Here is a 27,981-nt window from a genome sequence, read left to right as displayed (position 1 = left end):
GAGGACTTTTCCTTTATTAATAAACATGTCCCACTGGGCGCGAACAAACAAAATAGATTTTTTTTTTTTATGCCACAACCGATCAACTTGGGTTGCCTGTGACCACCACTGTCACTGATTGCTCGGCCATCCCATTTATGTCTTGCTCAGTTGATGTCCGATTTGTTTGCTATGTTGAAAAGGACATCGATCCCTCATAGTATGGGGCGCCATACACACAGACTGGGGCAATTTCCACAACTGGAGTCACGTCCAATCAGGAGTTTAGATTCTGCTTTCCGGAAGAACAGCAGATGCGGTTTGCACGCTACACACCGCACATGTATCTCCACCAATCCGAGCCAGGCACACAGCCCTCTGATCACATGACAAGAACGTTGGCCAATCAGCGATGTGTACGCCCCGCTGACGGGACATGCGAGCTGTGAGGCGGCGGGGAATACGAGCTCCATAGTCGGTGAGGAGACGGGGGTCGCTCGGTGAGTTTCTCCATCTTCGCTCAGTTATCTGCGGCCATTAGATAGAAGCATGCGCAGTGCTTTACGGCAGAGGCCTCGGAGCGATGTACGTGAGCGCGGTGCTTGTTGGGAGAGGAGTACGTCGTGACGTCAAATAGAGGCAAATGGGAATGGTTGATATTCAGTGTGTGTACAATGGGAGAGCTGACTACTATTACCCCGGGGACAGGCTGTGTATACGTACCTCCTCCTATCCTTGTAAAGTACTAGGGGGGGCAGATAGAAAAGACACACAGTCATTCCACTCTATAATCAGCCATTACATTTATCATGTGGAATATTGGTGTGATTTGTGTATTCCAGATCTGTGCAGTAATCCAATGTGAAGCTTGGCTATACAGACCGCTCACTGCTGCTCTCTCCTTGTGCAGGGTGACTGGTCTTGGCTCCGCCCCCTCCTGTAGTTTCTGCGTGCAGCCTGTAGTGGGTGGAGTCTGCTCAGCCCCTCCCACAGCTCTCTACACAGGCTATATACAGCATAGTGATATCATTACTGTTTTTACTAGGTAATACTTGGGTGAGCAAAAGTATTTGGTGTACACAAAGTGAATCTATATCTCTTGTGGCTGTTAAAGTGGAGTTCCACCCAAAAAAAAAAATTTTTTTCATTAATGTGCATGAAATAAAAAAACATTTGGAGAAAATCTCTTAATGCCTGTTGGTAGGGGGTCCCTCATAATCTGCCTCCTTACTCACATCGGCTCCTTACGTCACTTCCCTCGGAGCCGCAAGGGAGATCAGCTCTGCCCCCTCCCTCTAGGCAATCATCTAGGACACGTCACAGGTCCCAGATGATTGCGCAGCCAGTCACGGCGCGCATGCGCAGTGGGTGCCCGGCTGTGAAGCCACAGCCAGGCGCCCACAGTTACAATGCCGGCACCGCCGAGCGAAGGGGGAGACAAGCGGGGCTTCGATCCCCCGCATCGCTGGACCCTGGGACAGGTAAGTGTCCGATTATTAAAAGTCAGCAGCTGCAGTATTTTTTTTTATTTTAAGCGGAATTCCGTGGTTTTATACCCCTGTAGGTGATTTTTACCTACAGGTAAGCGTACAATAAAGCTTACCTGTAGGTAAAATTAATATCTCCTAAACTTGTATGGTTTAGGAGATATTCGCCTTCCGTGCTGACGTCAGCGGCGCATGCGTTCTGAAGGTCCGGTAGACGCTGATGGGAAATCAGAGCTCCTTGCCGGAAAGAGGACTGCCGCGTGGGAGTGACGTCATCACAGCTCCAGCCACTCACAGCGCCAGAGCCGCGAACCCATAAGAATCGCCGAGGCAACATTGCAGTTACCCTCAGTGGTAACCGGGAGGTGATGCCGACGCTTCATTCTAAGGTAAGTATTTCATAATGTAAAAGAAAAAACAATGCAGGATTGATATATATATATATATATATATATATATATATATATATATATATATATATATATATATATATATATATATATATATATATATATATATTTTTTTTTTTTTTTTAATTAGTTGATTTTACTTCTAACTAATCAAGGCAACCAGATATAAATTCATAGCATAGAAGTAAAATCCACAAATTTTTTACCTCCTATGTGTCCTCATACTTCAGACATCCAAACCGACCAAAGTCTATCAAATTTCTTTGGACAAACCCAAAGCAATGTAGGTCTTGAATTATATAAATGATGTCATACATCCCAGAAGTCTTCATGAGAAGAGGAGGGGTTTTCTCAGCTAAGTACACCCTCATGCCCGAGCTAAGGACAGATGGATTCCAGGAAGTAAATGCTACATGACTCATCTGCCCTTACTCAGGATGACCACAACCAGAAATTCTAAAGGGGGAGGGGGGGGGGGGAATTCAAAGTACTTTCTTAGCAAACAAAAGCATTGAGGCATGAATGGATGAATTAACCTCCCTGGCGGTTTTCCCGAGTGTGGCTCGGGGTTAAAATTCAGGACCATTAGCGGTAACCCCGAGCCACACTCGGGATCGCATTGCAGGATCCTGGGGCGGCGTTACTTACCTTGTCCCCGGGATCCTGCGATGTCCCCCGCAGTGTCTGAGGGCTCCGTCCTCCTCCGAAGCCTCTCTGTGCCAGGCTCCGTTCCCTGCGAGCGGCGCGACGCACGGGGGCGGAGCCTGGCGGCAAATTCAAAAAACTGTCAAAATCATAACACATACAGTACTGTAATCTTACAGATTACAGTACTGTATGAAATGATTTCACATCCCTTTTGTCCCCAGTGCTTTGGCCCATGCCCTGCATGCAGTTTTACATGATATACACTGTTCTTTCTGCCTGGAAACTGGAGATTGTCCATAGCAACCAAAAAGTGTCCCTTTACGTCAAAAGTGGCTTTAGACCAGCTAGAAAACAGCGATAGTAAATTAGAACACTTGCAGAATTGAGCGATAGTGAATTGTGGGGAAATTTATTTTATTACTATTTTTTTTAATTTTTTTTAATTATTTATTTTTATTTATTATATTATAATTTATGTTTTTGTGTTTCAAACTTTATCATACCCGAGATATCTACTAGACTCTGGTTTGGACAGATTTAAGTGTGTTATTGTTAAGATTTACAGACCTACAATATAAAACGCCAAATTTCCATGCAAAATAATTGTACCGCTTTCAGCACCTAAAATCCGAAATAATCATACCGCCAGGGAGGTTAAATAGCATTTTTGGCTTGTGGTGCTCAGTGTAGTTCTGCTTTAAGCATTGACGATAAAACCTAAAAGCTGATTGGTTGCTATACACAGCTGCACCAGATTCTGTGTGCTTCTGTTTTTAATAAATCCCCCCCAACTGTTTACTCCTCATACTGTCTAAGTGTATATAAACAATGTTCCTATTGTTTCAGTCCCGGGATGTCTCACACGGAGGATCGGCGCTATGTGGAGCTGTGTCAGGACTCGGTTCGTCTGACTGCAGAAAGTGTGGGTCTAGAAATCACCGATGAGGTTGCTGCATTACTGGCAGAGGATGTGTGTTACAGGCTGCGGGAAATTACTCAGGTATATATAGAGCTTACTTGTCAGACATGGCATCTTATGAATAGCAGCTACACAGCAATGGCAAGTCCTTGCTTGAGAAATATAAGAGAGCCTTATTTCTTATTGGGAAAACCTGTGCACATTGGAATATTCATTGTATTATGTGTAACACTGATGTGCATGTATTTTGATGTTAATTGTTGCTATTCCCAATACATTTACTAGATGTGGTTGTGTTTTAGGCCTCGGGCACGCTGGACGTTATATAAACGCCAGCAGCATTACCTGTACAAAGCTGTAGCTGTAGAATGAGCTTTGCAGTAGCTTTTTTTCAGCTGTTGTGTTTTTTTACCTCCTCCTTCTTCTTCTTCCTTTTTTTTTTTTTTTTTTTTTTGTAAGACTATAAAAGCTTATGGTTGATTAACTCTGATAAAAGCTTAAAAAAGCTGAAAAAAGTGGCTATTCAGTGTTTGAGTGTTTTTACAGCTGAAAAACTCCTCTTAGGCCTCACATTGGGCGTTTTTACAGCTGCTGTTTTTGCTTCAGGCGTTTTTTTTTCCTGAAGCCAGTAAACTCCCCAGCATGTTATCCTATGTGTCCATGCACACATAGGGTTTTATTTACTAGATGCAAATCCACTTTGCGCTACAAGTGCACTTGGAAGTGCAGTCTCTGTAGGTCTGAGGGGGACATGCAAGGAAAATAAAAAACAGCATTTTTGCTTGTATAGGATTGGATGATAAAATCAGCAGAGCTTCCCAGCATTTCAGATCTTCCCCTCAGATCTAAAGTGACTGCACTTCCAAGTGTACTTGTAGTGCAAAGTGGATTTGCCTTTAGTAAATCAACCCCAGTGGCTGTTATTTTTTTTGACAGGGGCGTTTTCTGGCTGGAAAAAAACCCCAGAACTAGTGGGGGTAACTGATAAAAGCTTAAAAACGTGGCTGTTTTGCATTTATCAGTGTTTTTAAACCATAATCTTTTGTTAAAGTATAGTTTTACTAAAAAAAACGCTGCAAAACTCTTTGTACAGTTACAGCTTTCTATAGCTAATGCTACTGGCGTTTTTTTTAATGTCCAGTATGCATGAGGCCTTAAATCCCACTAGTTCTGAGTTGTTTTTTTTTCCAGCCAGCAGATGCCCCTGCCAAAAAACACTGATAACAGCGTATGTGTGCATGGACACATAGGTTAACATGCTGGGGAGTTTACTGGCTGCAGAAAAAACACCTGAAGCCAAATACAGCTGTAAAAACATCCAGTGTACATGAGGCCTTAACCACTTCCGGACTGCCACATGCCGATCTACGTCCTAACTTTGAGGAGGGATATCTTTGTTATGGCAGCAGCCAGCTGCCATAACCCTGGTATACTCTTCTTTGGCCGGCGGTCCGGTTTCCGATAATGGTGGTCTCTGCAGGGGATTCGCCGCAAGATCACTTTTATGGGCGGTGGGAGAGGGGCCTCCGGTGCCCTCCGCCGCTTACCGGAGCCGTTGGCAGCGGCGGAGGGGATCGGGTCCTTCTGCTGGCTGGGTATGGAGACGAGTGAGGGGAAGATGGCCCCCACCCGTCTCCATACCATTGCAGGGCGGAAGCGACGTGAAAATGTCACTTCCGCACATAGCTCTTAAAGGGCCATTTTTATTTTTTTTTCAAATGACAAATTTTTTTTTTTTATTATTGCATTTTAGTGTAAATATGAGATCTGAGGTCCTCAGATCTCATATTTAAGAGGTGTTGTCATGCTTTTTTTCTATTACAAGGGATGTTTACATTCCTTGTAATAGGAATAAAAGTGACACAATTATATTTTTTTAAAAGAACAGTGTAAAAACAAATAATAAAAGATAAAATAAATAAGAAAAAAAATATTTTTTTTTTAAATGCTCCCTGTCCCGCCGAGCTCACCTGCAGAAGCGAATGCATACATGAGTAGCTCCCGCATATGAAAACGGTGTTCAAACCACACACGTGAGGTATTGCCCCGATCGGTAGAGCGAGAGCAATAATTCTAGCCCTAGACCCCCTCTGTAACTCAAAACATGCAACCTGTAGAATTTTTTTAATCGTTGCCTATGGAGATTTTTAAGGGTAAAAGTTTGTCGTCATTCCACCAGCGGGTGCAGTTTTGAAGCGTGACATGTTGGGTATCAATTTACTCGGTGTAACATTATCTTTCACGAAATTAAAAAAAAAATTAGACTAACTTTACTGTTGCCTTATTATTTTTAATTCAGAAATGTGTATTTTATTTTTTTCCACAAAAAAAAGCTTGTAGACCGCTGCGCAAATACAGTGTGACAGAAAGTATTGCAACGATTGCCATTTTATTCTCTAGGGTGTTAGAAAAGAAAATGTATAATGTTTGGGGGTTCTAAGTAATTTTCGAGCAAATAAAAACTGTTTTTAACTTGTAAACAACACATCTCAGAAAGAGGCTTAAGTGGTTAATAAGCAGTCCCCAAGTTGTAGAAATGTCTTTATTTTTCTCTGCACTTTTGTACATAATGTTCTCACTTTTTGTGTCTCAGTTTAGTGCTCAGTCACTCAGGCACTGTAGGCGTAGAAGACTGACTGTAGAGGACTTTAACCGCGCTCTTCGCTGGAGCAACGTTGAGGTATGTTAACTATGATTTCTAAGTAAAACTCCTTCATACTATTATGATACAGGTCTGCCAGTCAGCTGAACTGTGCTTCATATCACAATTCCTACTCACCTGCATTCTTCCATTATGAGCAGTGTTACTGCCTCTTATATGCCCTGAACAAGTTTTTGATAAGCTTCAGGTTGCTGTATGGTGGTGCTAGTACCTTATTGTGGAGTATTTACCTCTGACAACAAGCTCAAAATAAAGTGATTCCCCAAATGTCCATGAATTCTCATCTACTACTATCACTTAAACTTATTACCTAAACACCTAAAATGAACACATAATCATTAACTTAAGATTTAAAAACAACTTTACCCTACTCAAATGGATGGAAACCCTAAATGAATGACATTTAGTTTGTACTACATGTTATGAGCAATTTCTGTCTTTTAGATAAAATGCTAATTATCTCTTTTAACATTATCTGTTGAATCTCAGAGCTGCTGATCTCTAGCAGCCTCTTTGCAGCCACTTCATGCCTGTGTCCATGTTCGTCAGCAATGGCTGCATGACATTTCTCAGGATGGATTTCATGGTGGTGACAACAGTGGGCAATGCCTGTGTAATGTAACAGCCACTTGTAGTCTCAATCTTTGGCCAGTGTGACAACACAGAAACTCAGTTGGGAGACAGTATTGGTCACCCACACAGGAAGTACCTGAAAAAAGACCTTCATGGCGGGATCACCAACTCTAATTTTCATGAAAGCTGCAGGTTTAAAATCTTGAAACTACCATTAAAGTGGTTGTAAACCCTTACAGGCCACCTTTCCCTACAGGTAAGCCTATAATAAGGCTTACCTGTAGGTACTGGAAATATCTCCTAAACCTGCACGGTTTAGGAGATATTTACAATATACGCTTGCGCCAGTGTCATTGGCGCATGCACACTTTAGAAAGGGCATGATCATGCCGTTTTTATAGGGCCTGTGCTGTGACCGTCGGCTCCCGCGACTCTGGCCAGTCACAGAACCGGAGTCCACGGCCCCGGAAGGAAAAGGAGTGACGATGGATGCTTCCACCAGTGTGGACATCGCGGGCTTCATTTGCAGGTAAGTGCAACATAATGGGCTAGTATGCGATGTATACTAGCCCATTATGCTTTTACTTTACAGGGGAATAAAGAGGAAGTAAAAACCATAAGGGTTTACTTCCTCTTTAATAAATGACATTTTCATTTTAAACCTTTTAATGCATTTTTAATTATCAGATTTACACATCATTTAACTGTTACCCTAACCTATCCACCGTTGCATGCTCCATCCCCTCAGACACGCACCATGTCCAGGAGCTCTGTCCCCTATCCCTAAGACATGGGGAAAGTATCCCTGCTTCCCACAGACTACAGTTTTTGATTACATTACTTTGGAAAGTGTAGTTCAAACACTGTACTAGTTACAGTTAACCAGTGTAATTGAAGTGTGTAATTCCCACTTTCTTTCCAGAGAATACTTGAGAACTGCTGGGGCTGGACCTTTTCATGTTACTAGGGCTTACAGGTAGTTTCCCTAAGATGTACTTAAAACACTGTATGTGTGCAAAACATTCAACCTTAAAGGGGTTGTGAACCCTCATGTTTTTTCATCTTAATGCATCCTATGCATTAAGGTGAAAAGCCTTCTGACACTGAGCAGCCCTCCCATTTTACTCACCTGAGCCCATTTGTTCCCTCAGAGGAGACACGCTCTACCTCTCTGCCCATTGTCTCGGCTCTTGAATGGATAGATTGATAGCTGCGCAGCCATTGGCTCCCACTGCTGTAAATCAAATCCAGTGACGCGGGGGGCGGGGCAGAGTCCGGCATTCTGTGTCTATGGACACAAATGCTGGACATGGGAGCGTGACCGCAAGGTAACCCCCAGGGAGAGCACTTCTCCTAGGGGGTTTACTGATGCAGGGAGGAACTGATAGCGCTGTAGGGGGACCCCAGAATTTGAGGATCGGGGCCACACTGTGCAAAACGAACTGCACAGTGGAGGTAAGTATGATATTTATGTTATTATTATTATTATTTTTTGTTTAAACTAGGGTTTACAATCACTTTTTAATATATACCCTATATTACCAAAAGTATTGGGACACCTGCCTTTCCATACACATGAACTTTAATGGCATCCCAGTCTTAGTCCATAGGATTCTATATTGCGTTGGCCCACCCTTTGCAGCTATAACAGCTCCAACTCTTCTGGGAAGACTATTCACAAGGTTTAGGAGTGTGTTTATGGGAATATTTGACCATTCTTCCAGAAGTGCATTTGTGAGGTCAGGTACTGATGTTGGACAAGAAGGCTTGGCTAGCAGTCTCTAATTCATCCCAAAGGTGTTCTATCGGGTTGAGGTCAGGACTCTGTGCAGGCCAGTCAAGTTGCTCCACCCCAAACTTGCTCATCCATGTCTTTATGGACCTGGCTTTGTGCACTGGTGCACAGTCATGTTGCAACAGGAAGGGGCCATCCCTAAACTGTTCCCACAAAGTTGGGAGCATGAAATTGTCCAAAATGTTTTAGTATGCTGACGCCTTAAGGCTTCATGTACACGGGACATTTTTACAACCTCTCCTGAACTATTTACAGTAACTTGACAGATAGTAACCCATGTTTAAAATGTCTGTTTTGCCACGTTTACATGCCACGTTTGCGTTTTTAGAAGTGTTTTAAAAGAAAAAAATACATTTTCATTTTTGGCTATTTAAGAAAAAAAAAAGCCTGTAAACGAGCTACCGTGTTTAGCCACGTTTTAGGAGCGTTTGGCACTTGAAATTCCTCTAAACTCAGTTTCTGAACCCATTTTTTTTGTGTTTCAAAAAAAGCCTCTAAACTCAACTGCCTAGAAATGGCCCTGTGTGCATGTATTGATAAGATAACAGAGGAGAGTTCAGGAGCAGTTGGAAAAAAATGCCCAACTGCTCCTAAACGTCCATTTACCAGCAGCAGTGTACATGAGGCCTAATTCCCCATACACACGATCAGAAATTCTGCCAGCAAAAGTCGGATGTGAGCTTTTGGTCAGAAATTCCGACCGTGTGTATGCTCCATCGGACTTTTGTTGGCAGAATTCCAGCCAGCAAAAGATTGAGAGAAGGTTCTCTATTTTTCGGTTGGAAAAAGTTCCTATCCGACATTACATTCATCTGTATGCAATTCAGACATGCAAAAAATCACGCATGCTTAGAAACAATTCGACGCATGATCAGAAGCATTGAACTTCATTTTTCCGGCTTGTCGTAGTGTTGTATGTCACTGCATTCTTGGTGAACTTTTGGTGTGTGACCGTGTGTATGCAAGGTAAGCTTGAGCAGAATTCCGTCGGAAAAACCATCCAAGTTTTTTCTGACGGAATTTCTGATCGTGTGTATGGGGCATTAGGGTTCCCTTCACTGGAAATAAGGGGCCAAGCCCAACCCCTGAAAAACAACCCCACACCATAACCCCCCACCCCCTCCAACAAATGATTTGGACCAGTGCACAAAGCAAGGTCCATAAAGACATGGATGAGCGAGTTTGGGGTGGAGGAACTTGACTGGCACAGAGTCCTGACCTCAACCCGATAGAACACCTTTGGGATGAATTAGAGCGGGGGGCTGCGAGCCAGGCCTTCTCATCCAACATCAGTGCTTGACCTCACAAATGCACTTCTGGAAGAATGGTCAAACATTCCCATAGACACTCCTAAACCTTGTGAACAGCCTTCCCAGAAGAGTTGAAGATGTTATAGCTGCTAAAGGTGGGCCAACTCAATATTGAACCTGTGCTGTACAAAAAAAAAACATTGAGGGGAAAAAATGTGACTACAATAAATCTGATGACAACTCCACATATAAATCATAGTTCATATAACTAGTGCAGGGAATAAACAAAAGTTATTTTGCAATCATAAAGACCTGAAAATATGTCAGTCCCCTTTGAGTTATGTAAATTTGTTGAATGTACTGTCATCCTTACTAGACATTTTACAGCCAGGTCACCATAATTGGTTCAGTGTCATTTACGAAGCATTGTATTGAGAACTGCCAAACTTGATGATAATAATTTAGAAGAATAAAGCTGAATACTTTTGGGTAAACGTAATATTTCTTTCAGCCTGTGTATGGCCATGGATCACCTGATCCAGTTTCATTTCGAAGTGTCAGAGATGGTGATTGTCATTGTGCAGAGGACCGTGATATCAATCTAGTGGAACTGGCTTTGGCCACAAACATTCCCAAGGGGACAGCTGAGACTGCAGTGAGGGGTATGACATTTCTATTTATTGAGTTACTAAGTGGTGATTTATTTATGTTACTTATTATTCATTGGGCTAATCTCTTCCTTTTTTTTTTTTTCCCTTTCAGTCCATGTCTCTTACCTGGATGGTAAAGGAAACCTGGAGCCTCAGGGTACAGGTAAGTCTTTTTATGTATTGCCCTGCACATGCTATCTATATTTCTGCATGCTAATCTATATTTCCTCCCTCCAGTTCCAGCTGCAGTCTCTTTACTGACTGATGACCTACTAAAATATTACCAGCGTGTGACTAGAGCAGTGCTGGGGGATGATTTACATCTCATGAAGGTGAGAAAAACAATAAAAAATGGTGTGCAGAGTCTTTAGTTTGCATTAGACAAGTTTACATGAATCACCCCATTAAGTTACGCCCCCCCCCCCCCCCCATCTCCACAAATACAAACATAAATGCATGCGTTGAGGGCGCCTACTTTTGAAAGCGTTGATTGCGATATACATGTTGCATATCACCATGCATGCTGGAGTGAGAGCAATAATTCTAGCAACAGACCACCTCCATAACACTAAACTGATACCTATAGGGGGCTTTTGAAGGATCGCCTATAGAAAATATAGGGTACTGAAGTCTGTTGCCATTTCATAGGCTCCCACATATTTAAAGTTTGGTATGTTGGGTATCTATTTACTCGGCGCAACTTTTTCTTTTATATTTTACCAAAAAATGTGGGTAATTTATTGCATTTGTTTGTCTAATGCCCCGTATACACGGTTGGACATTGATCGGACATTACGACAACAAAATCCATGGATTTGTTCCGACGGATGTTGGCTCAAACTTGTCTTGCATACACACGGTCACACAAAGTTGTCGGAAAATCTGATCGTTCCGAACGCGGTGACGTAAAACACGTACGTTGGGACTATAAACAGTGCAATAGCCAATAGCTTTTGTCTCTTAATTTATTCTGAGCATGCGTTGCACTTTGTCCTTCGGATTTGTGTACACACGATCGGAATTTAAAGGATCGGATTTTGTTGTCGGAAAATTTTATAGCCTGCTCTCAAACTTTGTGTGTCGGAAATTCCAGTGGAAAAAGTCTGATGGAGCCCACACACGGTCAGGATTTCCGACAACAAGCTCCGACCGCACATATATTCCGTCGGAAAGTCCGACCGTGTGTACAGGGCATTAGTGTGTTTTTTACTGAAATTTTGCGTTTTCCAGACCTTTGCAGTAATATTGCGTGAAATAAAAAATTTGAACTACACTACCACTATTTTATTCTCTATGGAGTCTGGTTTCAGCAAATATATAATGTTTGGCAGTTTTACATCGTCTTCGGGGCTAAAATTATTTTTCAAACATGTACAAAAACAGATCCAAAATGGAAAGAAGCATTGTCAATTTATTTACACAGCAGTATTTTTACTTTCAATACATTTTTATTTAAAAAAAATTTTACTAAATACAATGCATAATCCATGTTAGTGCGTGGGTAAATACAATGTGTATATAATTTCTCAAATAGTACCCATCAAGTGTCAGGACTCGAGAACAACAGACAGCAGTATTTTCATCATACATATTAAACAGCCATACCGTTCTCTACATGACTTTAGATCCTTCCAGTCCAGGATCACAGACTTTCTTTTGCAAGTCTTGGATAATCTCGGATATACATATCATTTTGTACATTTGGCACTCTATGCCTCTTAGGTATACTGATAGATGATCCAATATATATTTATTCTAAAACACTATTGAGTGCATTGATAAATTAAACCTTCAGTCTGCAGCTCTTTCTGCAACCCCCCTAATACTCACCCGAGCCCGATCTAGCGATGTGAAAGAGAGCAGCTGCTGTCCTGACTCTCTGCCTCCTCATTGGCTCAGAGACAGCAGCGGGATGAGGGAGCAGGGGCAGAGCCATGCCGTGTTCTGTGTGTCTTATGGACACACAGAGTGGGGCTTGGGAGGGATCATGCACGAGTGCCCCTATAGTAATTGGCATGCTATGGGGGCCCTCATAGAAGAGGGGGAGCCAGGAGCACTGGCGGAGGACCTCAGAAGAGGAGGATCAGGGCTGCTCTGTGCAAAACCATTACCACAGAGCAGGTAAGTATGACATGTCTTTTATTTAAAAAAGAATTAGACCTTTAATATTACTTTAACCTGTATTGGTAAAGATTGTTCATCCAGGGAATATACAATTGCCTTCTTGGGATCAGGAGGGAATGTATTTTTCCTCTGCTAGGGCAAATTTGACCATGTTTTAGCTTGTCTTTTGCCTTCCTGTGGATCAATTGTGAGTATAAGATTCAGTATGAGGAGGTTTTATATTTATTTTTTTCCTTTTTTTTTTTTTTTTTTTTTTTTTTTTTTGTTGGTTGAGCTAGATGGACTTGTGTCCTTCTTTTTTTTTTTTTTTCCAACTCAGTATCTATGAAACTATGTGACCTGCCATTTTAATTGCATTGAAAGTTTCCCTAAACCAGACTGTTAAAATATGCAGGCATTCCCGTGCTGTTTGTTTTGTTACTTTAATATATTTTATTTTTGTGCTTCATTACTATCCAGGTGGCTCTTCAGGATTTACAAACTAACCCAAAGATTGCAGCCCTGTTGCCTTATTTTGTATATGTTGTGAGTGGGGTAAGTGTATTGCAATTCACATTTGTGTGCCAGCAAATAGGGGGATGGGCAAAATAACAAACGCCTAATGATATATTAATATCCAGGACCTAATAAGGCATAGATACACTTTTTTTTTTCCTCTAAAAGCAACGATTCAAATGCTGTCATAGAGGTCCTGAACTGTGTGTACTGCATTCAAGAAGGTACATGTTCAGTTCCTTGAAAGATGAAGGTCGAATATTATTTTACATTTTTCTTTTGTGAAAACTCCTAAAAGGATCATTCAAAATTTAGATCTGATGATTGGAGAGAAGTGACTCACATTTGCAATGGCATTTGTAATTATGATTGTTACTTCAAATTAAAACAGTTTTTTTTGCTTTTGGGATAAAGGTTTTACATAAAGCTGATCATTGTAAGTATCCCTGCCAGTGATAAATGGCTTGTCTCATCCCTCTAACTGCTACTTCTGCAAGAGAATTCGTTCTTTTTGAAAAACAGACTTACTGGCCAGATCACCAGGTGAAAGAAAGCCTAAAATAGAAAACAAAGGCAGACACAGCTGTTAATGTAGAGCTTGATTTCAGACAAGTATCAGTAAGCAGGGGTGAAGCCTCACAGGAAAATCCTTTTTAAACCTAGTAATCAAGTTTTTGCTTTCAAGGTAAGGCAGCTTTATAAGCCTTATGCCCCGTACACACGGTCGGACTTTGTTCGGACATTCCGACAACAAAATCCTAGGATTTTTTCCGACGGATGTTGGCTCAAACTTGTCTTGCATACACACGGTCACACAAAGTTGTCGGAAAATCCGATCGTTCTAAAAAACGGTGCCGTAAAACACGTACGTCGGGACTATAAACGGGGCAGTGGCCAATAGCTTTCATCTCTTTATTTATTCTGAGCATGCGTGGCACTTTGTCCGTCGGATTTGTGTACACACGATCGGAATTTCCGACAACGGATTTTGTTGTCGGAAAATTTTATAGACTGCTCTCAAACTTTGTGTGTCGGAAAATCCGATGGAAAATGTGTGATGGAGCCTACACACGGTCGGAATTTCCGACAACAAGGTCCTATCACACATTTTCCGTCGGAAAATCCGACCGTGTCTACGGGGCATAAGAGATTGAGACAAATACAAGGTAGCACAGAGAAATATAGATTTGTAATTCCCCAAAAATACCTCCTTTATTGTTTTATTGATATCCAACCTTGTACTCTTTTATATTATTTATAATTATTATTATTATTATATATTTTTATTTATTTGTTTTTTAGGTTAAGTCTGTTAGTCATGATCTTGAGCAGCTGAGCCGTCTGTTGCAGTTGGTGAGGTCTCTCCTGTGGAACCCTTATCTCTATTTGGGTAGCTATGGATACAGTCTCATGCAGAGTGTTTTGTACTGTGTGACTGAGCCCCTAGCTGCCTCCATAAACCCACTTAATGACCACTGGACTTTGCGGGACTATGGTGCAGGATTGCTGAGTTGTATTTGGTAAGCCCACTAATACCTGTGTATACATCGCTATCCTTTTATTTTTTATTTTTTTCTTTGTTATGTCAGTATTTTTATGTTTCTTTAGCAAAAAAAAAAAACCCAGTGGTGATTAAATGCTACCAAAACAAAGCTCTATTTCTGTGAAAAAAAATGGTAAAAATTTTGTTTGGGTACAATGTTGCATGGCCGTGCAATTGTCATTCAAAGTGCAACAGCACTGAAAGCTGAACATTTGCCTGGGCAGGAAAGGGGTATAAGTGCCCAGTAAGCAAGTGGTTAAAGAAATGTTCAGTTGATGATTTAAAGTTATAAAAGCAAACTAACATTAGTGTTGTAATAGACCTGATTTCTGCCTAACTTGGAAATGAACCCCATCCATACTACTAACAAGGCCCACCTCAACCATTCATCAGTCTGATGTGGGAACCCCAGTGACCAATAGAGGATGTCTCATTGGACTGTTGAATGGCTGAGTGGGGTTTAGCTGCAGCTTAGGCAGAAATGAGGAGCCTACAGTACATGGCGAATGGTCCTGGGATCCAGGTGCTACCTAGACCTTGTGAAAACTGGTTGAGGTAACAAAACACTGTTAGCTTGATCAGCTACTAATAATCACAATGAATATAGAGATGACCTTTGCATGCTTGCATGTAAGTAGTAACTTCTTGCATTCTGCACATTACATTATATACTAATCAGCCAGAACATAATGACCACTGAGAGGTAAAATTAATAACATAGATTATCTCGTTAAAATGGCACCAGAAAGTGGGCGGGTTTATTAGACAGCAAGTGAACATGTTATCCCTGAAGTTAATGTGTTGAAAGCAGAAAAAAATGGGCATGTGTGAGGATTAAAATGACTTTGACAAGGGCCAGTTTGTAATGTCTAGATGTCAGAGCAATTTCAAAACTGCAGCTCTTGTGGCATGTGGTCAGGACCTACGAAGAGTGGTCTAAGGAAGGAAAACCAGCAACAGGGTCATGAGCAGCCAAGGCTCATTGAGCCCCATGGGGAGCGAAGGCTGGCCCATGTAGTCCTATCCAATAGAAGAGCTACTGGAGCTCAGAATGCTAAAAATGTTTGATGCTGGTTCTGATAGAAAGGTGTCAGAACATAGTACATTGCAGTTTCTTGTGTATGGGGCTGTGTAGCTGCAGACTGGTGAGGGTGCCCATGCTGACCCGTGTCCACATCCAAAAGTGCCTACAATGGACACATGAGCATCTGCACTGGACCACAGCGCAATGGAAAACGGTGGTCTTGTCTGATGAATTTAGGAATGTTTGAGGAACACAACAAGGAATTTTACTTGTTAACTTGGCCTCCAAATTCTCCAGATCTCCATTCGAGCAATCTGTTGGATGTTTTGAAAAAAAAACAAGTCCAAGGTCTAGTGGAGTCCCTGCCTTGACAGGTTATGATGGGGGGTTATAATGTTATGGCTGATCTGTGTGTGTACATATAGGTTAACTGGGTTTGATGTGCAGTTTTTTGCACTAGTAAATGTTCTTATGGTGTAGTCCGTATAAAAATACAAAGCTAGGTGAACACTGGAAATGTATGCTTGCAGTTGGATTTGCTCATATCTGGCTCCTTTCTTTTGTGTAGGACACATCGAGATTTAGCTGGCTCGCTGTATACTCAGGTTTTGCAGTCGTTGCAGAAAGTTCTGGGAGATCCTGTACGCCCGCTCTGTTCTCATTATGGGGCTGTTGTCGGTCTCCATGCCCTGGGCTGGAAGGTAACTTGTGAAAAAAAAAAAAAAAAGATCAAAAGGACTGTGATGTGTTTTGTATGAGAGGAATAAATAAATACTAGGAGTCTTTTGTTTAACTTGGTTCTCCTCCTGTATCACATATAGGCAGTAGAGCAAGTATTGTATCCGCTGCTTCCAACCTATTGGTCTGGGCTTCAGACTGTATTAGATGATCACTCCATGTCCAATGCACAAGTCAAGGCTGATGGCCACAAGGTGTATGGAGCTATCTTGGTAAGTAAAACTGCAATATGAAGCAGGGAAAGAATAAGTAAATTTGTAAATGAGAAATGGTAAAAGGCAGCCATGCTTCTGCCGCAAGGATCCAAATCTATTTAACCTTCCAGTCAAAATAAAATTGTGTTCATTGAAACCATTCAACACTAGATTAACCATATACAGATATTTGTGTTGCTGTTGGGTACGGTTGTGCTCAAAAGTTTGCATCCCCTTGGAGAATTGGTTATAATACAATATGTACCCTTTTTTTAACCGGTTCAATACAGGGTATTTTCACCTCCTTCCTTCCCAGACCAATTTTTCGTTTTCAACGCTGTCGCACTTTAAACGACAATTGTGCGGTCGTGCGACGTTGTACCCAAACAAAATTGACGTCCTTTTTTTCCCACAAATAGAGCTTTCTTTTGGTGGTATTTGATCACCTCTGCATTTTTTATTTTTTGCGCTATAAACAAAAGAAGAGCGACAATTTTGAAAAAAACACAATATTTTTTACTTTTTGCTATAATAGATATCCCAATTTTTTTTTTAAAAATAATTTTTTCCTCAGTTTCGGCCGATACGTGTTCTTCTACATATTTTTGGTAAAAAAAAAATCGCAATAAGCGTATATTGATTGGTTTGCGCAAAAGTTATAGCGTCTACAAAATACGGGATAGATTTATGGCATTTTTTTAAAAAAATGTATTTATTTTTTTTACTAGTAATAGCGGCGATCGCGATTTTTTTTTTTCCTGACTGCGACATTAATGCGGACACATCGAACACTTTTGACACATTTTTGGGACCATTCACATTTATACAGCGATTAATGCTATAAAATTGCATTGATTACTGTGTAAATGTGACAGGCAGTGAAGGGGTTAACCACTAGGGGGACACAAGGGGTTAAATGTGTTTCCTAGGGAATGCTTCTAACTGTAGGGGGCGGGAACGTACAAGGGGAGGAGACCGATCAGTGTTCCGCTGTACTGGGAACACAGATCGCTCTCCTCTCACCTGACAGGACGTGGATCTGTGTGTTTACACACACAGATCCACGGTCCGGCCCGGCTAACGGGCAATCGCGGGTGCCCGGCGGACATCGCGGCCGCCGGGCACACGCACCGGGTCCCGAGCAACGCGGCGGGCGCGTGGGAACCCGAGGCCGTCATATGACGTCCACCCAGGATGGGAGATCCCATCTGTGGATGTCATATGTCTATACGCGGGTATTGAAGTGGTTAAAGAAACCATGAGTGAGCAGGTAAAACTTATTTAAATTCTTATGGGATTCATATTTACCTGCAGTTCATAACAGAATGGCACAATCCTAAAACAAAACATGGCAACAAGTAAGCAAATGGAATGACCCCTGTTCAGAAGTCTGCATACCCTGAGTCCTTAATACTGTGTATTGCCCCCTTTAGCATCAATGACAGCGTGCAGTATTTTGGATAGTTGTCTATGAGACCCTGAATTCTTGCAGGTGGTATAGCTGCCCATTTCTCTTGCCTCCAGGTCATGCAGAGTCTTTGGTCGTCTTACATGAAGTGCAAATTTGAGATCTCCCCAGAGTGGCTCGATGATATTAAGGGCAGGAAACTGCGATGGCCACACCAGAACCTTCGTCTTTTTCTGCTGTATCCACTGGGGTGTCAACTTGGCCTTGTGCTTGGGGTCATTGTCATGCTAGAAAGTCTAAGAGCGTCCCGTGTGCAGCTTTTGTGCAGAAGAATGCAAATATTTTGCCAGTATTTTCTGATAACGTGCTGCATTCATCTTGCCATCAATTTTCGCAAGATTCCCTGTGCCTTTAGAGCTGATGCATCCCCAAAACATCAGTGAGCCACCACCATGCTTCACAATGGGGGTGGTAATCTTGTCGCTATAGGCCTTATTGCCCCCTCTCCAAACATCACGCCTATGGTTGTGACCATAAAACTCTTTTGGTCCCGTCACTGCAGATTGCAGTGTGCCAGAAGCTGTTGTCAGGCATATTATAACTGGGCTTATTTGTGTTTTTGGCGCAGTAAAGGCTTCTTTCTGGCAACACAACCATGCAGCTCATTTTTGTTCAAGTATTATCATATTGTGCTCCATCAAGCAACACCATTGTCTTTTTCCAATGCAGCCTGTATTTCTTCTGAGGTTACTTCTGGGGTTTTCTTTGTATCCCGAACAATTCTTCTGGTGGTTGTAGCAATCTTTCTTGGTCTACCTAACCTCGGCTCGGTATCAAGAGATCCCAGAATTTTCCACATCTTAATAGGTGATTGAACAATACTGACTGGCATATCCAAGGCTTTTTATATCCTTTTCCATCTTTATAAAGTTTCATTACTTTGTTATGCAGATCTTGACAGTTCTTTTCTGCTCCCCATGGCTTGAGATCTAGCCTGCTCAGTGCATCCATGTGAGAGCTAACAAACTCATTGACTATTTATACACAGACACTAATTGCAATTTACAAAGCCACAAATGTGGGAAATTAACCTTTAATTGCCATTTTAACCTGTATGTTTCACCTTGTGTGTCTGTACCAAGGCTAAACATTCCAGGGGATGGAAACTTTTGATCAGGGCCATTTGGGTGATTTCTGTTATTATGATTTAAAAAGGAGCCAAACAACTATGTGATAATAAATGGCTTCATATGATCACTATCCTTATCATATTTTCAATATCAATGTCACAATTTTTGCCAGGGTATGCAAACTTTTGGGAACAACTGTACCTAATGGTTTTTTTGATTAACGTAGAAAGAACAAGGCTGGACAGATATATTGTTTAAGGAAACTCTGTTGCTTTAAGAATACCAAAACCTGCTGGCGGTATGAAATGCAGACACCCAGAAGTGTACAGCCTACATTATTTTTCAGTATCCTGTTCTTGACAGGCACAGTTTCACTTCAGCTAGCGAGGCAGCTCATCATTGTGTTGGGCCAATAGGCATGTGCAGGGTTTGGGCTTAGCGGCAACACTACCTAGAACAGGGGTCTCAAAATACCGGCCCGCGGACCGGTTACAAATGGCCTGCAGGCAGCCGATCCTAGGCGGGTGTGGAGTACGCAGTGGCTGGGAGCTTTCTCTCTCTGTCTCCTCTTTCTCTCTCCCAGCGTGCACAACACAGGAGAGCAGAGGGAGGATCCGCCCATCGCCCCACCCACCTAGTTTTATCAAGAAGTGCCCGCTATCAAATAGTGCCCAGGACAAACTGCGCATGCGCCGTACGTAATACCACAACAGCTGATTTTATGATCAGTTGTTGTGTTAGCGAGACGGCACCTGCGCACAATAGCCGACTGAAGACATTTTTCAGTCAGATTGTGCCGAGGCATGTTCATGTAGGTGAGGGGCGGAATTTAACATGAAGGGGGCGGATGTTGCCATTGATGGCCACTGCTGATCTAACATGAAAGGGGCGGATGTTTTCAAGTATGGCCACTGCTGCAAAGATGGGGGCAGAATTTTAAACGTTTAGCTAGCTAATTACAATTGCCTATGTTGAGGAGTGTTACAGGCCATTTATTTGGAGTGGACTGTCTAATGCAACACATCTAAACACACAAAGATGCCTTCACTCAGGTACATTGTATTCAGGTGGAAATGGGCCCTGAAAGGGAATGAAAATTGTGATGGTTTTTGTAGATTTGTTTTGTAAAAGATCATGGATACAAATCTTTTTGGAGGGTGTTGAAGGGGATAAGTACTCTTTCAAATCAAAGTGCACATTCTTTTTGCTCCCCCCACCCACCAAACCAAATCCAGCCTTCTAAACAAACGCATACTGTAACTACCATAATGTGCTTGCAAAACTAGACCACTTTTAGTGAAAATATTAATTTTCCTCCCCCCCATGCTGTCATTTCATTCTACAGACTTTACAGCAGTGGTTCTCAACTCCTGTCCTCAGGACCCACTAACAGGCCAGGTTTGCAAGATAACTGAAATACATCACAGGTGATATCATTTGCTGCTCAGTGATTGCCGTATTCTCCCCAAGGTAATACTTAAAATCTGGCCTGTTGGTTGGTCCTGAGGACAGGAGTTGAAAACCACTGCCTTAGAGGCTTCCCCTTGCTTCCATAATAGCTGGATTCCTTGTGGGCCAGAAGACAGTTAGGCTAGCACAGCTAGAAGGGTTGGGCTTACACGTAATTTTTTTTTTTTTTTTTTTCCCCAAACAAATGTTTTGGTTTTTTTTTCAGGAAAAAAAATATTTGTACCTCTATATTGTTACATTATCAGGTTTTCACTAATTTTAAGACCAATTTAATTCTTCATAACCAGTGGTGTACCATGTGTGTTTTTTTTTTTTTTTCCCAGGTGGCTGTGGAACGTCTCCTTAAGATGAAAGCTCGCTGTAGTGAATCGGATAAAGACACTCCACCACAGTCCTATGCATCCTTACCATCTGCACCGAGTGTCTCCTTGTTAGAGATGTACAATGAGTTGTATTGCTTCTTTGGAGATAGCTTGGCTGTGCGTTTTGGCACTGGAGGAACAACCTTGCAACCAGAGATTATTCCTAAAGGTACACAGGAGCCAAAAAAAGAAGTGTCTGTAGAAGGGACACGGAAAATGCCACAGCTAACAGCTCATGGTGAGGAAGAAGTAACAAGTACAAACAGGCCAACTCAGCGCCCTCCTCAGATGTCTCTTACATCTGCATCCCGCCCTCGTGGAGGTACAAGGCAAGGACAAAGGGTGCTGGGTGTGAGAGAAGCATTCCAAAGAAGTAGACTTACTCCACGTGGCTCCCCCCGGTTTACCTTTCTCATAGGAGGGAGACAGGCAGGGCGAGGGGGAGGAGGACGCAGGTTTCAGAGTGTCTTCCAACTCCACACTGGACCTGGGGCCACAGCCAGCCGCTATGCTCAAAAGCTGCCTATGATTGGACGAGTCGCAAAAACTGGACGCAGAGGGATTCCAACAGATTTGTCACTTTATTTGCCTCTGTGATACAGATTTCGAGACTGGAAGGTTTGTCTAAAAGTGCGTTATGAGGAATGTACTGTATCTCTGCCTTTTTTGGACAAAATGGCAGAGTTTGTAATGCAGTATTGTTGAACATGTTGAACAAGTTGAACATGGGCTTATGGACATTGCTACATTCATTACTGCAAATATTTAAGTCAAGAGTGCTAAATACTTTGAAGGTGTGAATATTGCTGCTTTTGTACAAGCATTTTTTTTTAAGCTATATATGTTTTAATGGGCATTTAAATATAATGCCATAAAGGGTTTAGTTTGTTATGAAAATGTTCTGATTTAACATCTAGGCTGTTATACAGCGTAGTCCAGTCTTTCCCTCTCTGTTTGCCCCACCACTATAAACCACCATGATGTGGTGGAGGGTAAGACACAAAACCGCTTATAAAACTGATCATCTTCTCAGTTGCAATTTTAAAATAACTATATACTTCTACTGAGAGAGTAACAGGTTCACTTTAAAAGGAGAAAGTTTGTTTCCTGTACTTTATGGCCCTAATCCATCATCAGACAAGCTTCCCCCTGCCTCTCTCCAATGCAGCTCTTGGTGTGTGAACAGCCAATCACCAGAGGCAGACAGGCTTCAGAGCCTCCATGGACATACTACTTGTGCTGCATGCATAGGAGTGAGCAATACAAATGGATGGGCTTTCTAACTGCCTGCTTGTTGAAAATCTTAAATAATCTAAGCATTAACAACATAATGCAGATAGTAATAAAAAAAAAAGTGAAAGGTTTATTACTTAACTCAGTCATAAAAAAAAGTAAATCTACTCTGATAATTATGCCCCATACACCCTAAAAGCAGTAAATAGGTTGGCATTACTTAAAGTCTATATGGAGTACATTGATCTAGTACATTTGTTGATTGCTATCCATTTAAGCATTAAAACCCAACACTCCAGGCACCATCTCTTGTCTGTAAAGTGTTTGCTTCTTTTTAGACTTTTAACTATAAATTGCCTTTGTTGTCTCAGTTTCAAACACATCTCATAACCTACCTCGATCAATATAGCTCCCACTACAGGCAATTGCCAATATCAGTGAGGTTAGTGCAAAAGAAACTGTTCTGGAGTTGTCTCCACCCACTAGCTCTGCTATTCATAAATCACAGTCTCTGGTGTCAGGTGGAGTTAGCTTTTAAAGTTCAAGCAAAAAGACTTCACAACAGAGAGGCAGTTTATTGGCTAATAGGGAGTGAACATTTATGGAAAGGATGGTGCCTGAAGTTGGGCTTTAAAGGATAAGGTGGGTAGCACACTCGCCTAGCAGTAAGAAGGGTCGCTGGTTCGAATCCCGACCACGACACTACCTGCCTGGAGTTTGCATGTTCTCCCTGTGTCTGCGTGGGTTTCCTCCGTGTACTCGGGTTTCCTCCGGGTACTCCGGTTTCCTCCCACACTCCAAAGACATGCTGGTAGGTTAATTGGATCCTGTCTAAATTGGCCCTAGTATAGGTATGAATGTGAGTTAGGGACCTTAGATTGTAAGCTCCTTGAGGGTATAGGGACTGATGTGAATGTATAATATATATGTAAAGTGCTGCGTAAATTGACGGCGCTATATAAGTACCTGAAATAAATAAATAAGTTCACTTTAAAAAAAAAATGCACATTGTTGTTGCAGGTACAAAAAAATGTGCATTTTTTTTTTTGGAGCCTCTAAAGCATTTCACCAGTGATCAGCACATTGCTAGTGCCATGCAGGTCTCCTTCAGATCTGTCAGTGTGCCTGTACATCCTGTATGGGCAGGCAGATACACTGATGGGTAGAATCAATGAACTACCATGGTGCTCCACAGTGCTGTGGTAGTTTGAGAACTACAAGCCGACAGCCGCAAAGGATATTGGGGCTTGTAGTTCATTTACATACAGAGCTGTGGAAATGAATGACATGGCGGTGTGGGCAGAGCCCCGCATGGGTGAGCTGATTTCAAAAAGTGTCAGCTAGTACAGGAAACTTCTCTCTGCACTGCTGTCACAGGGAGAGAAGGCAGCATTGGAAACATGTTTCCAAAGGTGAACTTATGCTTTAAGCCCTTGATACTTATAGAAACTGTCACCACTTCATCCATTTCAAAACAGCAGTCTTCCTTTTAGAGAGTACAGGTGATGCTCGAAAAATTAGAAGATCGTGCAAAAGATCATTTATTTCACTAATGCAACTTAAAAGGTGAAACTAATATATGAGATAGACTCATTACATGCAAAGCAAGATAGTTCAAGCCGTGATTTGTCATAATTGTGGATTTGGGGTTTTCATGAGCTGTAAGCCATAATCATCAATCTCAGAAAATTAAAATATTACATGCAATCAATAAAACAAGGCTTGTACATAGAACAATATCAGACCTCTGAAAAGTATAAGCATGCATATGCACTCCGTACTTGGTTTGGGCCCCTTTTGCAGCAATTACTGCCTCAATGCGGCGTGGCATGGAAGCTATTAGCCTGTGGCACTGCTGAGGTGTTATGGAAGACCAGGATGCTTCAATAGCGGCCTTCAGCATTGTTCGGTCTCATGTCTCTCATCTTTCTCTGGGCAATGCCCCATAGATTCTCTATGGGGTTCAGGTCAGGCGAGTTTGCTGGCCAATCAAGCACAGTAATCCCACGGTCATTGAACCAGGTTTTGGTGCTTTTGGCAGTGTGGGCAGGTGTCAAGTCCTGCTGGAAAATGAAGTCAGCATTCCCATTGAGCTTGTCTGCGGAAGGAAGCATGAAGTGCTCCAAAATCTCCTGGTAGACGGCTGCATTGACCCTGGACGTAATGAAGCACAGTGGACCAACACCAGTAGATGACATGGCTCCTCAAATCAACACAGACTGTGGAAACTTCACACTGGACTTCAAGTATCTTGCAGTGTGTGCCTCTCCATTCTCCCTCCATACTCTGGGTCCTTGGTTTCCAAATGAGATGCAAAATTTGCTCTCATGAGAAAAGAGGACTTTGGACCACTGAGCAACAGACCAGGTCTGTTTTTCTTTAGCCCAGGTAAAATGCTTCTGATGTTGTTTGTTGTTCAGGAGTGGCTTGACAAGAGCAATACGACATTTGAAGCCCATGTCCAGGATCCATCTGTGTGTGTGTGGTGGCTTTTGCTGCACTGACTCCGTGGCCTTTTCCTGGCAATCCTCTTCAGGCTGCGGTCATCCCTGCTGCTTGTGCACCTTTTTCTTCCAAACTTTTCCCTTCCAAATAACTTTCTATTAATGTGCTTTGATGCAGCACTTTGGAAACATCCAGCTTCTTTTGCAATTACCTTTTGAGGCTTTCCCTCCTTATGGAGGCTGTCAATGATGTTTTTCTGCACAACTGTCAGGTCAGCAGTCTTTCCCATGATTGTGATTCCTACTGAACCAGACTGAGAGACCATTTAAAGGCTCAGGAACCCTTTGCAAGCATAAGGGGCTTAATTAGCTGATTAGAGTGGGACACTTTGAGCCTAGAATATTGCACCTTTTCACAATATTCTAATTTTCTGAGATTGTGGATTTGGAGTTTTCATGTAAATAGAAAAAATACAGCACAAAAAAATAACTAGTGACAAAAAGAAATGGCTGCAGCTCAAATGTGAGATATACACATAAACAATTAGTAAAATATAAAAAGGAAGCTGCGCTAAAAGAATAATTAAAGTGAATAAGTGAACGTGGTACAAAGAAAACCAGTCTGTGTACCACTAAAAACAATAAGTATGAACAGTCCTCAAATGGTTAATAAAAAGAAATAGTCCAATGGTTGCATGCAAGTGAACTGAACTTCTTGACACAAAACACCACCAGCTGATGTGAACCTCCACCACATGAATTGCACGCTTACCGGAAGGCAAGCTTAAGCAAGCCTGTATTGTCGGTCAATATCCGGACATACAGTGGGGACGGAAAGTATTCAGACCCCTTAAAGTTTTTCACTCTTTGTTATATTGCAGTCATTTGCTAAAATTATTTAAGTTCATTTTTTTCCCCTCATTAAATGTACACACAGCACCCCATATTGACAGAAAAACACAGAATTGTTGACATTTTTGCAGATTTAGTAAAAAAGAAAAACTGACATATCACATGGTCCTAAGTATTCAGACCCTTTGCTCAGTATTTAGCAGAAGCATCCTTTTGATCTAATACAGCCAGGAGTCTTTTTGGGAAAGATGCAACAAGTTTTTCACACCTGGATTTGGGGATCCTCTGCCATTCCTCCTTGCAGATCCACTCCAGTTCTGCAGGTTGGATGGTAAATGTTGGTGGACAGCCATTTTAGGTCTCTTCAGAGATGCTCAATTGGGTTTAAGTCAGGGCTCTGGCTGGGCCATTCAAGAACAGTCACAGAGTTGTTGTGAAGCCACTCCTTCATTATTTTAGCTGTGTGCTTAGGGTCATTGTCTTGTTGGAAGGTAAACCTTCGGCCCAGTCTGAGGTCCTGAGCACTCTGGAGAAGGTTTTCATCCAGGATATCCCTGTACTTGGCCACATTCATCTTTCCCTCGATTGCAACCAGTCGTCCTGTCCCTGCAGCTGAAAAACACCCCCACAGATGATGATGCCACCACCAAGCTTCACTGTTGGGACTGTATTGGACAGGTGATGAGCAGTGCCTGGTTTTCTCCACACATACCGCTTAGAATTAAGGCCAAAAAGTTCTCTTGGTCTCATCAGACCAGAGAATCTTATTTCTCACCATCTTGGAGTCCTTCAGGTGTTTTTTTAGCAAACTCCATGCGGGCTTTCATGTGTCTTGCACTGAGGATAGTCTTCCGTCGGGTCACTCTGCCATGGAGCCCCGACTGGTGGAGGGCTGCAGTGATGGTTGACTTTCTACAACTTTCTCCCATCTCCCGACTGCATCTCTGGAGCTCAGCCACAGTGATCTTTGGGTTCTTCTTTACCTCTCTTACCAAGGCTCTTCTCCCCCGATAGCTCAGCTTGGCTGGATGGCCAGCCGTAGGAAGGGTTCTGGTCATCCCAAACATCTTCCATTTAAGGATTATGGAAGCCACTGTGCTCTTAGGAACCATAAGTGCAGCAGAAATTTTTTTGTAATCTTGGCCAGATCTGTGTCTTGCCACAATTCTGTCTCTGAGCTCTTCAGGCAGTTCCTTTGACCTCATTCTCATTTGCTCTGACATGCACTGTGAGCTGTAAGGTCTTATATAGACAGGTGTGTGGCTTTCCTAATCAAGTCCAATCAGTATAATCAAACACAGCTGAACTCAAATGAAGTTGTTGAACCATCTCAAGGATGACCAGAAGAAATGGACAGTACCTGAGTTAAATATATGAGTGTCACAGCAAAGGGTCTGAATACTTAGGACCATGTGATATTTCAGTTTTTCATTTTTAATAAATCTGCAAAAATGTCAACAATTCTCTGTTTTTCTGTCAATATGGGGTGTTGTGTGTACATTAATGAGGAAAAAAAATTAACTCAAATGATTTTAGCAAATGGCTGCAATATAACAAAGAGTGAAAAATTTAAGGGGGTCTGAATACTTTCCGTCCCCACTGTATATCCAGCAGCAGCTCACTGAAGTTAAACCAAAGGTAAACCAGGTGACCTCAAATCAGCTGGCATACAAGGCAAGGCATCGATCACCGACAGCAGCTCTACACTTCCTCCTCCTCCTCACTGAACCGGAAGTCTGCGAACTGCAACCATGGGACTATTTCTTTTTAATAACCATTTGGAGTTTTCATGAGCCGTATGCCATAATAATCACAATTATGACAAATCACGGCTTAGACTCATTGCATGCAAAGCAAGATAGTTCATCTCATATATTAGTTTCACCTTTTAAGTTGCATTAGTGAAATAAATGAACTTTTGCATGATATTCTAATTTTTCGAGTATCACCTGTATGTACATTTAACATATTTTAGGAATGTTACATACCTGTAAAAGCCTCTCCAAAAACTCTGAGATTGCTGCTACTTCAGATGTGGCGTCACTTCTATAGCATTATCCTTCAATCCTCCCCCTGCAGCTGCTGTACTGGGGTGAGGGGTATAGGAGCTGGGTCAGCACACAGAATAATAAGACACTCCCAAAAGAGAAGCGGGCAATGAGGGTGGGGGCTGTTCTAGGGAGGTAACTAGTCACATTTTCTAGCAAGGCATGTTGAAAGTGAATGGAAAAATAATGCAAGTAAGCATTTAAAATACTTGAGTTTTCTGTATGCTACCTTCAATTTTTTTTACATTGATGACTGGTCCTTTTTAAAGTCAAAGCTGTAGATTCCTACTGCCTGGACACACTTTCTTACTCCATCATTTTAAACAGGGTGTTTATAGAATTGGAGAGGGTTAAGTTCCCCCCCCCAAAAAAAAAAACCCTCATTCCTCAAGAGTACATTTTCTTATGGCCATAAGGCATCTACAGTGGCTTGCGAAAGTATTCGGCCCCCTTGAACTTTTCAACCTTTTGCCACATTTCAGGCTTCAAACATAAAGATATAAAATTTTTATTTTTTGTGAAGAATCACCAACAAGTGGGACA

At 42.0% G+C, this 27,981-nt stretch overlaps 1 protein-coding gene across 1 annotated transcript; it reads left to right on the top strand.

Moving 5' to 3' along the window:
* Window positions 1–335: 335 nt before the first annotated feature.
* Window positions 336–21,741, top strand: TAF6L (TATA-box binding protein associated factor 6 like). The gene is made up of 11 exons (XM_073605321.1): window positions 336–479; window positions 3,371–3,524; window positions 6,037–6,123; window positions 10,235–10,385; window positions 10,486–10,536; window positions 10,611–10,705; window positions 12,957–13,031; window positions 14,295–14,512; window positions 16,128–16,260; window positions 16,381–16,509; window positions 20,823–21,741. Exons 2-11 carry the CDS (start codon window positions 3,378–3,380, stop codon window positions 21,456–21,458), a joined length of 1,722 nt encoding a protein of 573 aa, XP_073461422.1. The 5' UTR covers window positions 336–479; window positions 3,371–3,377; the 3' UTR covers window positions 21,459–21,741.
* Window positions 21,742–27,981: the final 6,240 nt, after the last annotated feature.

This window comes from Aquarana catesbeiana, linkage group LG11 (genome assembly GCF_042186555.1).
Source record: "Aquarana catesbeiana isolate 2022-GZ linkage group LG11, ASM4218655v1, whole genome shotgun sequence".
Lineage (NCBI taxonomy): Eukaryota > Metazoa > Chordata > Amphibia > Anura > Ranidae > Aquarana > Aquarana catesbeiana.
This window is presented reverse-complemented; position numbering and strand designations above follow the sequence as displayed.

Coding starts and splice junctions, on each gene's coding strand:
- TAF6L (XM_073605321.1), top strand. CDS start 3,378: ATGTCTCACACGGAGGATCGGCGCTATGTGGAGCTGTGTCAGGACTCG. Junction 10,537..10,610: donor CCTGGAGCCTCAGGGTACAG/GTAAGTCTTTTT, acceptor TCCTCCCTCCAG/TTCCAGCTGCAGTCTCTTTA. Junction 16,261..16,380: donor TCCATGCCCTGGGCTGGAAG/GTAACTTGTGAA, acceptor TATCACATATAG/GCAGTAGAGCAAGTATTGTA.